Below are 18662 nucleotides of genomic sequence, written 5' to 3'. Positions count from 1 at the left end.
CTTGCTGACTAGTTCCCCGAGCAGCCTGAAGTCCGCCTTCCCCATATCTAGGGATGAGGTTTTGGTGGCACTTTTCCTTCTGTCACCGTAAATTTTGAACTCAACCACTTCATGGTCGCTATGACCGAGGCGGCCACCAATCACCACATCTCCCACCAGACCCTCTCTGTTTTCTAGCAACAGGTCTAGGAGGGCACCTTTCCTAGTTGGCTCCGTTAGCACCTGCACCAAGAAGTTATCATCTAGGTGCTTCATGAACCTCCTGGACTTGCTCGTGTCAGCCGTGTGGCACTCCCAGTTAACGTCTGGCAAGTTGAAGTCCCCCATAAGGACTTTATCCACTTTCAGTGGATAAAGGTAATGTGAAAAACTTTCCCTTCCCAGAGACTGCACAGTCTAGCTAAGAGAAAGCAATAAAAAAACTTCCCTTCCTTCCACTTCTTTAGATGCTACAACTCTTCTTCATAAGATCAAAAAGATCTAAATATATGTTAAACTACATTGTCTCCATATGAGTGTATTTTCTTCACTTCTACCGATGCAGTATGATATTATCACTTAAATTACAGTATGCAAGCAGAGCATGGCTTGAATTTTAATTCCTTAACTGTGGTTTTCATTTAAACATAATTCACACTTCTCATGCTATTATTTGGATGGAGAAAGCTTTACGCAGGTCAGGCTTAGCAGCAGCAATGCATCTTTAAGACTATATTCACAACGTAAACTATTTTATTTAATTACTGTTTGATTTGATGGCAATGAATTTTCCTTGCCTTTCCTCGAGAATGGTGATTTAAAGGAGAGGTTTCGAGTACAGCTCAGCAGAAGACAGAACAAATAGCAAAGTTCAGAATCTGTTGAAGAGATCATCATATCTTATTTGCTGAAAAATTGGTGTCATTTCTTGGAAAGTGTTTAAGCAAAATGTAACAATGAAAAGTACTTCCTTCCCTCTTCCTCTTAACTGCATGATGTCTGATCAGGTGCCTAGTTGTTTAACTTATACTACAAATGGGAAAGTCACAGATATCAAGTCACACACGTGCCTCTCACACTAAAGATTTTAACAACACAACTGTGAGAAAAACAAAGCACAGCCTTATTTGGAAGGCTAAGACTGTGGGTGTCCCACTAGCAGTTGCATTTGCACCAGCTTCCTGTGAGTGATAAATGAAAAATCCACTTTCTCTGAAGTACCTGCCTTGAAGACTACTCAGTATTCAGGTAAGGCAAGTGTATTACTGCAGAGAAGGAATTGGCAATGAACCCTCTCCCCTCAAATAAACAAAGGATTAAAATCCCTATGAATAAAGTTGTAAAGTGAAGAAATAGAGGGACTGGATCTCTCAGATCGCCAGAAGTATATTGTTGTTAGTGGGAGTAATAAGAAAGATAAGGAAGTATTTCCTTTGTGTTATCTTAATTATTCAGTGGAACAGAGGGTGTGCTTTGAATGGATTGGAAGGGTGAATCAACATGGATAATTAATTCCTTCTCATAACACAGGGATTGTTTCTTTTGAGGTGAAGGAAGGAGGTTGAAAATCTTGTCATTATTTCCAAACAACAACCTTTGTCTTTGTTCTCTGGTGGAGAGGTGGAAACTTTTCTCCTTAATAAATTATCTCCATATCAAGCTACTCTGAAAGATCACTTCAGTGTTGATGAAGAGGTAGTTTGTGGCCAAGAGAAGGCCCAAGACTTTTCCAGCTAATGAGTTTTGCTTCCAGCTATAACAGATGACAAAGAAGGAAGTACAGTAGCTGTTAAGCATGCATTTGAGGAAGAACAGCCAGTGACACAGGGAGCTGTTGCTTGATGTAGTATCATGCTTGTGTGCAAAGGTGTGAAGATGCCAGAGTTCATCAGTCTTCTTCTGGCTCCATGTTTGGTCTGGGGGGCTGGAACAATGCAAGGTGAGTTTCAGAATCTTTCCCTTTATTTTTTTTTTTCCTTCTTTTTTTTTTTTTCTTTTAGTCTGACATTTCTCCACCCTCCCTTTATTTTCTACTTTCATGTTGGTGACAGGAAGAGGAGACTTTATGAGTGTACACACATGGTTACCAGGACTATAACAAGTACTCCAGTTGTTTATCAATGGCAAAGTTGTGAATGGTATTTAGGCAAGACTCCAAACTGCATGGGTCAAACGATGTTCAAAGTCTATTAATATTATTTAAATTGAATAGTCATGAAGTTTCACATCTGACTAGGCCTGACTATTACCTTCGTGAACTGTGACTTTGCCTATCCCATAATTAGATACCTTTTTTGTTTATACCAGAAAGATTCTTTTCCAACCTGCCATTTTCCCCCAATGGCTCTTTGTTATGTCTATTGACTTGTCCTGCCTCCAGGTGATACTCTCCTTTTCTTTAGAGTTACAGTGAGGGCTGGCTGCACCCTAAGGGACAGAGAACTGAGAGCCTGTTGGTAGCACAGCTGGCAGAGCAGAGGCTGTCCCACAGCACACCTGTTAAGTGAAGAAATTATTCATTTCATCCAAGTGTTAGAAGTCCTGAGATTGAATTAAATAAAAGATCTTGAAAAACATACCTTTTGCACACCTATCTTTCCACAGAGAGACACATATCTGGTACTTGGGAGAATTATGCTGTCTTGCCATACATGTAATTCGCAGTACTAAATACCATGGGCTCTCTGCTCTCTAAGCTTTGTCTCCATGAAGACTGAAACAACTTTTTTGTTTAATCATGTTCCACAATTTGGATGTGAAAGTGGCCTGGCTTGGCCACAGGCCTTTCTTGCAAGACTAGGCATCAGCTGCCCCAGGCCTGCTAGAAATGGCAAAATCATTCCTTGCCATCTCTTGCCTGGTAATTGCTGGTAAAATTAATTTTACTAGCTACAAAAAAACTCCATCTTTTCTTCAGAGCTTGTAGACCAAATTCTTATTTTTATTGCATAACCATTTTGATTTGCAGGCGACAGGCAGAGTCAAAAATCTGAGACTTTCTCAGTCCTAAGACTCACAATAAAATTCAGATAAATGGCAATGTAATACGAGTCAGCCCTACTCTCACAGCAGCAGCTGCTGTTGGAGACTTCTTGCATTCGGGCTGTCCTATGAAGGACTAAATTTTATTTGTGAAATCTGTGCAGTGTGAGCTGAACTACGTAGGGAATATTTTCACTTCTCTGCCTTCTGAAGCACAGTAGCAGAATTTGTGTTCATTTTACCATTTCCTACTGCCTTCTTTATGCTTCATCTGTTTTCTCTTTTCAGAGAGCATCCCGATGCAGACTCTACACTGCTATCCTGACTACAACTCTCTTACAACTTGCACATGGATGGAATGCTCAGAGGCTCATCAGTTCCTGAATATGACTTTGAACTTTAACCACAGCCATGGAAAGTAAGTGACTGGCTGGTGTTCTCTGAAGAGTTCAAAGGGACTTGGCTGCTGAAACTAAGAGATGGAGCAGGGCAATTGGGCAATGGTCTGAGCTTGCAGCCAGTGCAGTATCCAGCATGCAGACACCAGTGTTATGTCCAGGCTGGGGAGAAAGTTGGATCTGTACAGGATAAGGAAGAACAGGAAGGAAGCAAAGCATGGTAATCGAGTTGTTTTCATGATCTTTTCAATCATTCTCCCCTGCTTTTGCTGTGAGACCACAAGTGCAAGACATGTTAATTATTGCACCTGAGTGAAGGTAACACTAGATGCAATGGTGATAACACCTAGTTAGTATGCCATAGAAGGCTCCCTCTCCTTCTGTTGGTAAGAAATAGTTATTTTGAAATAATTTCTGCAGAACGAGCTGTGACAAAAACAGAAGTTCTATGTGTTTATTTCACTGGGTTTCCTCTCAGAGATACTGGGTTGCATCTGTCATTATCTTTTTAATGCTTCTGCTTCCTTTCAAGAACAGACAGAACCATCAAACATGAGATTATGAGGGAGAGGAAGGGTCGGAGAAAGAGGAAGATATAGAGGAAAAAGAAAAAGAATAGACAACAGAAGCAGGGATGGAGGGTCAACAGCAGATAGATTGGAGGGTGTTAAGAAAACGTGAAATGAGAATGAGGAGAAGTTGTCTTCGTTTTATTTTTGAGAAAGGGCTGTTGGATTTATTCATGAATTGACCCAAAATCTGGCAAAGCCTGATTTGTATATGTAAGGGACATATGTAAGGGACATATGCAAGGAACATATGTAAGGGACATAGTTCCCTTACAGTCTATAGAGTATTGAATCCCATTGGATATTTGAGCAATTTTCTCTGCATTGAAATCTACAAACCTCAGAAGTGTTCCTGTAGCACAATGGACTCCAGAAGTCTGCCTGGAGATTTTTTTTTTGGTAGGATGACTGAAGTCATTTTCTCTAGTGTAAGTAAGAATACTGAGAATGACCGGGATCAGCCGTCCATATCCCCAGGGAAGTCCGTAGCCAGGAGCCAAGCTCATAATCAGCAGCATATATCATCAGGCACAGATATGACTGTGTCATAACTCAGGCAGGGGCCTGAGGAGCTTAAAAGCAGCTTCTGAGTGAAAGTGGGGAAGTCCTCAGTCAGGCCAATTCCAGTTTAGCATCAAAGCTGGTCTTGACCATACGGAACCAAATCCCTGGAGGGGAAAGATGTGCTCAGGGCTCAGACAACTACTAAGCCAAGACAGTTATTGTGAATGCATCGTCCCCTTAGGAAAGGAAGGGAGAACAAACTAGATGTGCTTGATATTAGAGAAGAAACCCATAATTTAGACCATCTATCAGCATCCTATTAAAATACTCCTGCGTTTTATTCTGTGTAACCAGGAACAAAGAAATGACCTGCGCATTCCACAAAGGGGAAAACCACGCTAAGTGCCAGAACTTCACAATGCACTGGGTGTGTCAAAGCCATCTGAGAGCAAGTAATATAGAAAGGTACAAGTTTAAACCTGACCTGAACCTGCAGACAGAGCTAAATGTCTACTTGTTTCAGAATGGTAAGCATGAGCCTCTAAGTCTTGTCTCTATTCTGGAGTATTTAGAAGTTTTATTAGATGAAGATGTCATTTATGTTTTGAATATCTAATCCTAAAAAGATACAAGAACATAATACTATGTATGGGTGAATAGTCAGCTAATTGGTAAGGCTCAAACGGTTGTAATTAATGGGGTTAAATAAAGCTGGTGACCAGTCACTGGTGGGGTTCCCCAGGGCTCCATTTTGGCACCACTTCTCTTCAATGTTTTAATAAGCAATATGGACACAGGACTCAAATGCCTACGAAGTTTGCAGATGATACTAAATTAGGAGGAGCTGTTGACTCCCTTGAAGGTAGAGAGGCCTTGTGGAGAGGTCTTGGTCAAACTAGAAGGCTGAGCAACCACCAACTGCATGAAGTTTAAGTAGAGTAAGTACTGGATTCTGTACATTTTGGGTAGACAGAAAAGACTGCACCTGGCTACAATAGAAAAATGGGGCTAGACCTTTCAGTTTACCAATGTCTTAATCAGGGCAGGGGGGAGATATCAAAAAAGCCTTCAGTTTTAGCGCTATGCTCTCTAAAGTATCCTCCCACAAAAAGCTATTGTGGAGCTGCACAGGAACACTGCTTTCCCTACTTTCCTATTCTGTTCAGGAATATACTACCTGGGTCTAGTACAGTTTCCCTTTTGTGCTGAAAACTAGTCATGGATTATTTGCAGAGCTGAAAGAAAATTGTTAAATGTCCAGATCCTATCATTCAGAGGTCAGCTAGTTGTTTTCTTCCCCTATTCATGTTCCTGCACTCACTATCTCGTGCGTTGCACCTTCAACTTCTAGTTCAGCCCCTTCCACCACAAAACCTCGAAGTTCAAAATAGTTCAGGAGACTTCTTCCTGACCTGGACAGCAGCTGAAGGAAGCCAAGGACTGGGCAATGCACTGGAGTATGAAGTCACTTACAAGCGGGAGTGGGAGTCCTGGGAGGTAAGAGTGGACAAGCTGGGCTGTCCTGACTCCAACTTTGGAACAGTTGAGGGCTTGTGGTAAAAGCTGTGCAAACAAGTGGCCTTTCCATGCTCAGGTACTCGAAAGAAACACAACAAATGCTGTTTCAGGTCAGGTGGAAGGGGCCCCATTTCTGTTTGCAAGTGACCTTCCAGGTGAAATACCATCCGTCCTGACTTCAATGAAAAAATCTGCACTCCACTGAAAAAAGCACTGCACTTGGGCTTTGAGTTAGAATTTATTTTACCCTGAACCCCTCCCAAATGAAAGTAAAGCATGTTTCATGCGTAGCCAGTGGAAGGGCTCATGTGGGAGAAAGGTAAAACACATTTGAAACCACGACAAGTGTCTTGGGCAGACTCCACACAGTTCCAAGCTGGGCAGTGCTGTGACTCTTGTGCAGCTGGTGCTGGAGTCAGTCAAAGCTCTGCAAGCTGCAGGAGCTGGTCCATCTGCTGGGCTGGAGCTGCCTCATGCTTTTTCCCTGCCTTCCCTCCACCTCTTCTCTGTTCCCCATTTGTCCTCCCTGCTACCAGAAGGACGCATTGCGCTTGCTCTCCAACACCACACGTTGCCACCTCAGCCACCTCATGATGGGGAGCCGATACGTTGCCCGTGTGCGAGCCAGAGTGCAGCAGGCCAAAGGCTTCTCTGGGACATTCAGCGAGTGGAGCACGGATGTGTCCTGGGAGACCCCTGAAGGTAGCGTGGGTTGGAGTGGGTCCGTGCAGGGATGGGAGGGCTTGTAGAGTAGCCAGGGCTGGGAGATGTAGGCACGATGCAGGAAGAGCGTATGGGGTGGCTGTTTCTAGTCATTGGTGTCTCTTGGAAAGCCCCAGAACTGGGATACTCCATCTTGCCTCTTCCAGAGTGTTTGGCATTTCCATCCCATTGGACAGACCTTGTTCATGCAGACCCAGACAAAGGCTGTCACTGCGCTTTTTCTGTCACTTAGCTTACTCTGATCTTCTGTGTAGGTCAGGAACCCATTCAGCCCAGGAACCTTCGCTGTATTTTCAGTAGTGCAAATCTTCTTACGTGCAGCTGGGAAGTGAAGAAAGTGATCACCACCTCTGTCATCTTTGGCTTATTCTTCAGGGCCACTCCAGCATCCGCGTATGTGGTCTGCCAATGGCAGAGTGCCCACGCCTCTCCCATTGAGCTTCTGCTCTGTCCCATTCCCACTGATCTCAGCACAGCCTCCTTTCTCCCCCCAGGGAAGAGGAATGCTCTCCCGTGTATGAGAAGGTCTTGCCCCACATCCCCTATGTGGTACAGAGCTGTGCGATCCCTGTTAGCAACATCAGCAGTCAGAGCCGGTACCATGTGTCTGTCCGGACCAAGACGGAGGAGAAACTGATTGAAGCCCACAAGAACAGTGAGCTGCTGTGTTGTGTCTCGCTTCTGCTGGGAGTTTTCTGGGAGGGGTGGCTGTGTGGGCAAGTGGTGGTGAGAAAAAGCGGGTGAGAAGGATAAAAGCTGAGCTGGTGAAGAGAGAGTCTGGATGCTGTGACAGGGCAAAGGTCTGGGAGATGTGGCTTGCAGGTGTGCAGTTTCTCAGTGTCTCTTGCTGCTCTCAGGATGGTGGCAGTAGTGGAAACTGCTGTGGATTTCATGGATTCAGTGTAGTACATGGTGCCATCTTGGAGTTTTCAAAGCAGTTATTGTAACCTGTTAGAGTAATATAAAATAGGAATCTATTCAGTTAGTTATTCTTACAAAGAAGCATAGCACAGAAAGCTGATCATTTATGAAGTTCTGTAATAAAAACAAACAAACAAACAAAAAATACAGAGGACGCTTCTGTATCTCGAAGTTGAGGGAGTCTGAGTAGGTGCTCTGAAAGTGTGCCTGCAGACTTTCTATAGTGCAACAAGAGTAGAAATTTGAAACAGAAAACACTGCACTTAAGACCACATACATGCCCTTGGAAATGATCACGTTGTAGGAAACTTACCAAGAGTATGCATAAGAACTGAAAAAACATCTAGAGAATTAGTGGAATTTACATGCCTGAGTAGGTTATCTAGATGTTGAACAAAGACAGTGACCGTAACACTATACTTCAGCAACTTTTCGGAAGCAACAGATGAATATCAAAAGATGAACAAATCAGTTTTTAAACTCCAGATCTTGGAAAGAAGATCTTGGAAATTTGTAACAACTGGTGGTGAAGTGACTATGCCTTCACTGCTCATGGCCAACAAGTTCTCAGGCAAATCACATCCACACTGTGAAGACCATATTTGTTGCCAGGTTGAAAAGTCTCTCAGAAGCACTTAGCCCTCATTGCACAGGACTATTTAGCACCCACCAGTCTTGCCTCTTATGTGTTTCACTCATACAGAGTAACCTTTCTAATGCTTTCTATGTTAAAAGACACTGTAATTGTTTCCCTATAGCAGTTTTACTGATCCTTCCATTGATGATCTCATGCCTATGGTTTCTTTTTGAAAGACTGTGACGGTACAGTATGACCAAGCACATGCCTAGAAATAAAGGCATCAAGCACGCATGCTGACAAAGTTTTTGTAAAAAAAAAACATAAATCAATGTGGAGTCTGCAGGAAACTGTCAAGCAACTACTGCTGAAACAAAACAAAACAACAGAAAAACCCACCTAGATACTTGAAAGCCATGCAGTATGTCCTTCGTCGCGTACGCCACAGGTACTGAAGAAGTCAGCATCCATACAGAAGTCACACTAAAATGATCCAGGAGAGGGCTGCAGTCTGTGTAGAGAGATGGTGATACCTTAAAGAAGTTCTGAGGACACGGATTATATATGGCTTTTTCACAGCTTTTTTCACAGACTCATAAATCAGGCATCCACAGAACGGAGAACATTTAGTCCAGGCACATGCTCAAAGCAGATCATTTAGACTGGGTTGCTCACAGCCTTGTTCAGTTAAGTTCTGAGTACCTCCAAGGACAGGGATTTCACTCCCTCCCTGGGTCTCTGTATCAGTGTTTGACCACTCCCATGGTAATATTTTCCCCCCTATTATCTTGAGTTGCAACTTATATCCATTGTCTCCAGTCCTTCAAGAAGTACCTCTGAGAGGAGCCTGGCTTCATCATCTCTACCATTTCTATCATTCTTCTCTACAATTCTACTATTAGTTAGTTGAAATTAAGCAGATATTCCTTAGTGTGTTTCCTTTATTGGGCTAAATAAGCCCAGTTCCCTCTGCCTCTCCTCATATGTCATGTGGTCCATCCCCTTCTGAACATCTTTGTGCGCTCCTCCAGGACTGTCCCCAGTTCATAAATCCTTTCTTGTACTTGTTAGTATATTTTCAAGATATCTGAAATAGTGCTAATACTTCAGTTATGTTGCAGGGTTGTTAGATTTGGCTGAGGATAGCAGATATGAAGAAGAGTAGCTTTCTCAAGAGCTCATTGAAGCTGGCTATTATGCTTGCTTAGCAAACTAATGTCAGGAAAAAAACATTCTGTGAGGTACTAGTTGAAGCACACCTGCATCTTTTGAATTTTAGAGATTACTGAACAACCTAGTGTAGGAAAAGGAAAAAGATCCATAGGAAGGAAAGGAGTATTCAGGAAGGTGATGCCTGATATCAAAACTGTTTCTTCCAGTCAAGGTGCTACCCCCAACAAATTTAACAGTGACAATGAATAAAGATGGAGAGTATGAGCTGAGATGGATAAAACATACACATAGGGAACAGTGTTATGAACTGGAGTACTGGAAAACCAGCCAAATGGAAACGGTAGGTGATGTAACACATGGGACTGGGGGCATCCTGTGGGCAGTATGGATGGGAAAGTTATTGCTTCTTCCATGTTTTCTTCTTTGTATTCCTCAGGTTACCAGAAAGTCTATCAATGATGATCCTTACCACCTACTGCGGAATCTGGAGCCATCCACATCTTACACCATAAAAATGCGTGCAAAGGTGCGAGAATATGAAGGGCTTTGGAGCGAATGGAGTGAGGAGTTCACCTGGAAAACTGACAGTGGTACAGTTCAGTTTGTATTCCCTCCTGTGCAAGATTGTAAGGGAGTGGCAGGAAAAGCAATCTGATGCTTAGGAAAAGAGTCCTGTCAGGTGGGGGTGAAGTGCAAGACAAAGTATTCAGAGGCACAACGAAGCCAGGTTTCCTCTTAGCCTTCTTGTTGGCTGTGTCTGGTCTTATGTCCTCAAAACCATGGGAAGACAGAAAGCAAAACTTCATTAGATCAGTGTTAGGATCAGGGCCTGGGAGTGTGTGAGAAAGCTGACAATAGAGGAGCTATCACAGGCTGGATTAGAAATAAAAAGATATTTCACTTTCAAAATGTCTGATAATAGTTTTGGCTTCAAGATTTAGAAAAAATTTGTGGTGGGTCATTTGGTTTTAATCTTCCTGGGCACACAGAAATGTGTACACATGCACATACGTGCGCATACATGATCTGGGTATCTCAAGCATGAGGTATACTGTATCTTAAACGCTATGAGGATGAAAAGGGGGCCAGTGCAAAGTCAGATAAGCTTGTGGATCAGATCAGAGGTAGGGCTGTTTATGCATGTACTCAGGAACTCTAGCAGACTGAGCTCTGTTGGAGAGGAAACTGTTGTAGCAGGAAAAAAAAAAAAAAAAAAAAAAAAAAAAAAAAAGGAATTACTGAGGGAAAGATGTAAGTATGATATTCAGGCCACATTTGGTCTCTCCCACTTGGTAGGGGATCTCAGCAGTTAGAAGGCCTCATGTTCACATCCTGTGCTGTGCTGCTTGCATTTCCCTGATGTGCTTGCATGGAGAGAGTCCGAAACGCAAAACCTGTTATGGGAAGCAGCCCCTCTGTTGATGCCTCCTGATTTCTCTTTTTTCTCTTTCAGTTCCATCACCAGCGCTTCTACCAGTGATGCTGACAGCTCTCACCGTCATTTTGCTAATAGTTGCTTATTACAGCTATAAGTATTTCCTCAGGTAGGTTTGCATCGTGAGGAGAAGATTCAGCAGGGTGTTGGCCATGTGAGTGGAATAAGGTTGTGAGGCATTGCTTGTGCAAGTGGTCTGTGAGAGATGAGCCTTGGTGTGCAATGGGCAGCCTGGTGAGTGTCTGTGTGCAGGTGAGAGTTGGGTGGTGGCCTGCCAGGTCTTGGCAGGCAAATCTTTGCTGTGAGGCAAATCTTGAAAACTCTGTGTTGCCGTCGTTACAGGCAGAAGAAATTGTGGGAGGAAAAGATTCCAAATCCTGGAAAGAGTCTGCTGATCCAGAGCTACCTGGGGGCAAGAGGGACCTGTACCTTGCAGGGTGCCTCTGCAAGTACAACAAGGAGGTATTCTAAGGTGAGAAGAAAGAAGGGAAGGATGTAGTGGGATGACTTATTGAGGGGGAGCTTCCAGACCAGGGTCTGGGCTGTCACTGAACAGGCTGCTATCCTGTTCAGGAGGAGTACAGGGTCTGGGTGAACCTCACGAAAGCCTTCACTACAGCCTTTGATCTTGTGCCTATTTTCCAGCTTTGGTAGCCAAGGTGTGAGAGTTGACAAGTAAAGCCATCTCTCCCCTTTGATGCATCTGGTAAGGCTTGTCATCACCTGCCTCCAAAATGCCTCCCATATTCCTCATGCATGAAATCTGTTGTCTCTAAATTGACTTGGCCTTTCTCTGTTACTAGTTAGGTTGTCTCCTGACTCTTTTCAGTGTTGCCTGCCCCTCTTCTATAGTCACTGCATGATTACCTCCCTCTATACTCTCCTGCAGTTGCTGCAAGTTGACTTCATACTGTGAGAGATGTATTTCCTCCCACATCGTACTCTTCCTGGACATGGACATTTTCTTCCATGTGGGAAAGGAGAGGGCAAAGAGAAGTGTGCAGTTGACACAGTCTTATCTTTGGAGCACTTTTAAAAGTAGATGGCTTCATTTTCCTCCATCTCTCTCCCTCGCCCATTTCTTGATTTCATCTGAGAAGCCTATGCAAATCTTGTGATCCAAACAAGTGATATCCCAGTAGGTGGATATCACCAAAAGAGGCATGGCATGAAGCACACTTCAAGTTTTACGAAAATAGTGACTGGGTTCCTTCCTGGAGCTGACTCTTGCATGTTTCAGTTTCCCACTATCACAATTCCACAGCCTTATCTATCTGTGAGTCCCCCCTGAAACTGATGGATTTGTATTTGATCTCACATCTGTAATGTCTCTATCTCCCCAAGGCAATGCTGCTAATCTCCGTTCCACAGACAGAGCTCGTGCTATTTTTGCCACTTTGTATTATCTTCTGCTTAAGCTAATTGACTTCCACCTCATCTCTGACTCCCTGCAGTGTAAGTCAGTGATGCAGATCTCCAGGGAAGAGTGGTCTTTACAAAGATTAACTTCTCGTTTACCTCTCCAATCACAACATTTTTACTTTCTACCCCTATCATCTCTATCAGCCTCACCCCCTACCTTTCAAGTCCTTCTGTCCCACTTTATAGTTTCTCCGTCAGTGCAATGCTTGGTCTTGGCATTGCTTTTGAGACCACATGGTGGGCTGTCATGGCCCTCAGCTAACTCTGTGACACTCAGTCATTCTCTGCCCCTTATTCAGTCATCAAGCAGTGTATCTCAGGCATGCATCCAGTCAGCAGCTGATACAGGGGAAGTGTGGTAGGCCAGACTTCTTCACATGATGCATAGCTGCATGTTTTGCAGGCCCTGATAAATCCCCCCTTGCAGATCATTTATCATTCTAAAGTTCCTTTTGATTAATTTGGCTATTGGCAGACTTAATCAAATTCTTTTCCTGTCCACACAATAATCAACACTGGTACAAGGCCATCCCACGTGCTAAAGGGCATCACAGTAGCTTTGTTATGCATTTCATACCCAGCTGTCCATCCACAAGTGCTGTCTGCTCTTTGTCTCATGGTTTTGAGAGTTTCCATCCCTGTAGTGAATTACCTTATCTTAAATTTTGTAAGCATCCCAGCAATTCTGTTTCTGAACAGAAAACCTGTAGGTGCAGCAGCCCCTGACTGTTATGCTACATAAAGACAGCTCAGGAGTAGACAACATGGAAGTTAAGGAACAGTCTTCTGGAGGACAGAACATACTTTGTAACCACAGCAGTGGGACTGCTTCTGCATTACCATCTTTTGTGACTTGAAGATCAGAGACAAACAGATCTCAGCTTGTTTTGACTAGAGAATGAAAGTTGAAATGTGAAGAGGATCTGCAGATTGGAGCAAGAACGAAGGAGGGAAAAGCTGATAGAAAATGTTAAAACGAATTGAGGAGGTACGAAGGTGCCAGGAATACATTCAGACTGGCAGCTTTTAAGCCTGTGTCAATCTATTACAGATGGCCTGTAGCAATGTTACTGCTCTGTTTAGATGGGGAAACAGCACAGCCCTTAAAATGAGAACACCAAGGTCGTTTCAACAAAAGTTTGAAAAGGCTACTTTTGAGGTATGGGTTGATAAACTGTTAAAACTGATTATATGGGGTAAGTGCCTGGAAACTCATTCTTATCATAAATGTCCATCACAGATGTGCTACTAGCATGCTTGTGCCCATGGTGCCTGTCTCTTCCCAGCCTTAGAGTGATCTCTTTTTCCTCAGAAGTGTTTAAATTTTCATGTTCTTTTTTTTCTTTCCCCAGGAAGCTGTCAGCCAACTGCCAGCCAGCCAGGTGGGCTTCAGTGGGCAGAACACTTCTGAGGGGGTGGAGGAGATTAACTGCCTTCAAATGCTGGATGGGTAAGTAAGCAGCCCACTCCTGACTCCTTTCTTGAAAGGTTCCTTACTAATCTTGGGGAAGAGCAGACTGTGCATAGATTCACTTGCTGAGAAAGAGAGAACAAAGAATTTTCACCTATATATTTTGTAAGTTGGCACACACCTTCCAAACATCTACAGAAATTGCAATGAAATATGCAGATATGCATATTCTCCTGCCTCTTCATCCTCTAGAAATGACGTATTTGCTTCTCCTTGAAGCAAAGCCTGACTTTGAAAGTGGAGGATAAACAAAAAGCTGTTTACAGTGGTCCTGGCCTGTGTGAGGCTGATCGGAAATAGCTCCAAATTGTCCATACAAATTTGTGCCAGGTCTTCAAAGATGGAGAAGTGACCATAGTGCTCTGTTCAAGGAATTATCCTAGGTTTCATGGAAGTCAGGGGGAAGCTGACAAAAATTAAACAGGCTCTTGGGTTTTGTGACTATCTGCTTCTTAGAAGAGAGGGTCAGCTTTTTCTAATAAATACTTTTGTGAGTCATGTTAGGGGAAGATGGCTTATGTTTGTTACTTCTTTGAAATCTTACCTTGCCTTCTCCCTTAATCTAACTTCCCATTCAGTGCTTGTAAGATCCTTGAGACAGAGGCCCCTTATTTTGAAGAAGTAACTGTAAAATATCACTGAGAGGTCTAGAGCTGCATAAATGCTGATGCTAGCAGTCACTCTGCCTGAGTCTATACTGCTAAATAAATCAGGGCCAAGATGTACTATCGAGCTCTGTCTTGTAACTGCTCACACTGCTTTGTTGTCAGCACTCTCCTGGCCATGGTTTGGCCTGTGCCAACTAGTGCTCTCCAAGGCAACATCCTGGCACAGTTTGCAATAGCACAGGGCAGTAATCATTCCCAGTGGGCAACACAGAAATGCCTGTATCAGGTTCGGTGTCCCTCAACAGTATTCTAGCAAGTTTTGCACCCAGGCCCTGCAGTTTCATACTACAAATCCTCAGTTTCATACTATGAATACAGCTGTAACACAGCACTCACATTACGTTGTGTACACTGAAATGAAAAAACAAACAAACAAACAGCAACAAAACTTAGCTGTGTTTTAGACTGCAGGGACACTGGGGGAGACCTGCAAGACAACCAGGGCTGTACAGTGTGGATGCAGCCAGCCTACATCATTTAACCTGAGGGCCAAAGAATGGTCCTTGGCTCTGTTTTACTTACAGTAAAAGCACAGCCTTTCTCAAAAGCTAATTGCTGCTTGCATGGCTTGTAATTGAGCTGGAGTTGGCAGCAGATAGTTGGTGTCTTGCTGTGGCACAGGAAAGGCTGAGGCTTGCATCTTCTGAGGAAGATACAAGAGATGTGGCCAAAGATTCCTACTACCTTCCTGGAATACAGTGCACCCCCGTACAGCAGCTCCTGTTTGTATGCAGAGATCACATTAGAGAGCTGTCATTTAGACAGCTGTCAGTAGCAGCTAAATCCTGTGCTTTTCACCACAACAGGATGATTAAGAACAGTTCACCAGAGCTTCATGGAGCTAAGTCTGCAACAGAGAACGTTTCCCACGGTACACTGAATCCACAAATCTGTCAGACTTCTGAAGTGCCACATAAAACCTCACTTCTAACAGCTGCCCTTGTCAGCCCACTGAAGCAGAGTGCAGCAGTGTCCGGCCTGGTGGCCAGGCTTCCGTGCAAGAGCGCTGCTGATGCAAGTACTGCTTCCCAGACAGCAACCACTTCCTTCGCTTTCAATGGTCCCTACTTGTACAGCCCAGTGATGTCCTCCCAGCCTGAGATGCATCAAATTCTTCAAGTGGACCCGGTGGGAAACCAAGAGAAATCAGTGTCCCTTCAGGGGCATGAGTCTGCTCCCAGACACCATGCAGGCAAGAAGAGCAGGTCCTCAGCAGCCTTTCCTGCTCCCAGATTAGCAGGAAATGATGCAGCACCTCAATAATGAGAAAGAAGTCTCACCACTCCCCCCAGCTGGTGGGCAAGGCACGAATGTGAAACCAGAAAAGCAGAAATCTCCAAAGGCTCTTGCCTGTGCCACATCCCTTCAGCAGTGCCCCTCAGAGTATATCGCCACAGACAGCCTCTTACTGCCATCAGCCAGTGACTCCACACAGCTGCCACTTGCCACCCACAAAAGAACCCACAAAAGTGTCCTTACTTATTTCTTGAAAAGGAACCAATTTTTCTGAAGAGCCTGTGTTGGAGAACAACATAATCATGCTGAATCCTGGCACTACCATGACAGTTTTCTTCCACTGTGGGAAACTGCTGCCTTGTTCCCTGCCTAAAATCTAACGAGAAGGTGCAAACGAGCCAGAATGATCCCGTAGTAAATAAGTGTTAGAAATTCATTTTAAGTATCAGATAATTTATACACGGTGGAGGATCCATCAGCGGCAAGGACTAAAATGTACAGAGTATCGAGGTCATCCAGATCTTCAGAAAACTGAAGGTGTTACAGAAATGAAAGCAGCCAGCTTTGAGATTCAGAAAAGCCTGCTGGAGTTGCAGGGGTCTTTGACAGCTAAGACAAAGTTTTCAAAAATTATATTGTTTAATCCCATTTTCTTTCCACAAATGTTACTTCTCTGCAGCTTCTAGTCCAGCATGGTGAAAGATCCCAGGTGAGCCTACCCCTTTCTTAGTTACATTACTGCTTTTGGTAAAAGGGGCAGGCCATAATTCTCATGTACCTGCATTTATATAGGCTTGCTTCGCATTCCACTGATAGATATGATTGGCAGGGCAAGAAGCCAGATTTAGCTAGGGCTCCTTTCTAAAAATAGGTAATCAATTTCAGCTCAAGCGTCTCAGGATATAGGAAAAGAAAGTGATTTTGCTTGGGCACATAATAAGCATGGATAATCAGTTTTCCTGCTCAAGAGCAATGAACTCAAGTGTTTAAAAGAAAAGGAATGTTATTAAAAAGGATGAAATGGCAACTCAGAATAAGCACTGGGAGGCCTATTTACTAAAGTCAGCTGTATAACCTGAAAAAGTCATGGTGATGTAGCCCACTCCCACATTTTACATGGATTTGAGAGTCCATTCATTGTTGATGTGTAAGGAAACATTGGAAAATGTTGCTCCCAAACCTCTCTTCACTGTTCCCAAGTGCTGTGTTTCCACCCCTGATGCTGGGCCACTGCTTTTAGCAGCTTTAGCCCAAGAAACCTTGGTTCTGCCTGCAGTCCCCACACTGCCACCTCAGCATTTCAAATACTCAGAAAGGAGCCAGTTGCAAACAAACCCCAAAGACAACCCTGAGAATTTATTTTTTATTGTTATTTTTTTTAAATTTCTTACTTCATAGCTCTTTTGTTCTACCAGTATCAACAACACAGGCAATTCCTAATGCTCAAAAGACCATTCTCTCCTACTGGATACTAGTGTTTTAAATACCTTTCGGACACAATTGCATTTCAGTCTCAGTGCAAAAGACTGAAATCCACTGAAGGCACTGCACTTGCACCCTCTTTGTTGTGATCTCAAGTCACTTCAAACAGCTCTGGATTTCCCTTTTATCCCATTATAAGCGGGATCAGCAATAAGTACTCCATTCTTTCAGGAATTTTGGGCTTACCTCAGGATAGATGTAGCTCTGAATTTAACTTTTATTGTAGTGCAGGCTTTACTGCATAAAGGAATGAATTTAATAGCAGGCTGAAGACTTTGATAAGAGTTTTTGCACTATCTCCTGTTCTTACAGTTACCATTCCTTTAGTGAGCCGTTCAAAATCGCTTGCAGTGGAGATATCAGAGATTGGAATCATTCAGGATAGCACAGAATAGGCAGAAGTCAGAGGGCTAAATGAAAAGAAAAACAGGTTGGCTGGAGAACAGGAAATCTTTCTTAACAGTGATACCCTGCAGAATAATCTGTTTCTCAATTACAGGGATGCATAAACCTAATCCAGGAAATATCCTTCACTGCAGGAAAAACTAAAAGATAGGAGGAGAGGGTTTTAGAAACTTAGATGCAATTGGTCTCTTCTGTATTGAATTGCCATAGTATGATGTATAGTGAGAACCATAGCACAGTGTAGAGTGAGAAGCAGCCCTGCAGCCCCCAAGGTCATGCAGCAGGAGGGCAGGAGGTGCTCCAGGCATGCAGCAGCAGTGCCCCTGTGGCCTGTGGAGAGGCCCCTGGTGGAGCAGGCTGTCCCCCTGCAGCCCATGGGTCCCCCATGGAGCAGATCTCCATGCTGCAGCCCCCCCATGGGTGGAGGAGCCCCCGGTGGAGCAGGTGGATGTGGCCTGGAGGAGGCTGCGGCCCATGGAGAGCCCCCGCAGGAGCAGGCCCTGGGCCGGAGCTGCAGCCCATGGAGAGGAGCCCATGCAGGAGCAGGGCCTGAGGGTGCCAGAATCCCATGGGAGGGACCCCGCAGGGAGCAGGGGCAGAGAGGGATCATGAGGGAGCAGTGGAGACAAAGTGTTAGGACTGACCACAACCCTCATTCCCTGTTCCCCTGCAATGCTCAGGGGGAGGACATGGAAGACTGCATGGGGGGAAGGTGTTTTTGGTTTGCTTCTGTTTCTCACTGCTCTAGCCTGTTAGTAATAGGTAATAAATTTCATTAATCTCCTTATGCTAAGTCTGTTTTGCCCGTGACAATAATTGCTGAGTGATCTCCCTGTCCTCACCTCAACCCTTGAGGCGTTTTCATCATATTTTCTCCCTCTTTCCCTTTGAGGAGGGGGAGTGAGAGAGCAGTTGCGGTGGAGCTCAGCTGCCCAGCTAGGTAAAACCACCACATATGATTATCTATATTTCAAGCACATTACCTGTTTATAGATGACTGAAACAGCTCTTAAATAGCTATTTTAGTGAACGATTTATCTAAGCCAGAGAAGAACCTATTTTTTTTTTCCTTTTCTGAATTCTTGTGTGCTAGATAAAACATTGGCTCAGAGCTGCCACCCAATGATAAGAACAGGCAAAATCACTTAAATACAGCCTACCTTCATTGCAAAGTGCTGAGTTCAGTGAGACTATTTAGA

At 43.9% G+C, this 18662-nt stretch overlaps 1 protein-coding gene across 1 annotated transcript; it reads left to right on the top strand.

Moving 5' to 3' along the window:
- Window positions 1-1747: 1747 nt before the first annotated feature.
- LOC101794299 (cytokine receptor common subunit beta) lies at window positions 1748-18442 on the top strand. Its single transcript, XM_027450172.3, has 13 exons — window positions 1748-1918; window positions 3250-3379; window positions 4787-4959; window positions 5784-5929; window positions 6487-6652; window positions 6928-7066; window positions 7168-7328; window positions 9551-9684; window positions 9781-9934; window positions 10798-10888; window positions 11122-11251; window positions 13554-13651; window positions 15147-18442. Exons 1-13 carry the CDS (start codon window positions 1831-1833, stop codon window positions 15601-15603), a joined length of 2067 nt encoding a protein of 688 aa, XP_027305973.3. The 5' UTR covers window positions 1748-1830; the 3' UTR covers window positions 15604-18442.
- The last annotated feature ends 220 nt before the right edge of the window (window positions 18443-18662 follow it).

The sequence above is a fragment of the Anas platyrhynchos genome, chromosome 1 (assembly GCF_047663525.1).
Source record: "Anas platyrhynchos isolate ZD024472 breed Pekin duck chromosome 1, IASCAAS_PekinDuck_T2T, whole genome shotgun sequence".
NCBI classification, from domain to species: Eukaryota; Metazoa; Chordata; class Aves; order Anseriformes; family Anatidae; genus Anas; species Anas platyrhynchos.
Note: the sequence above shows the minus strand (reverse complement) of the source record. Positions and strands in the feature narration are given on the sequence as shown.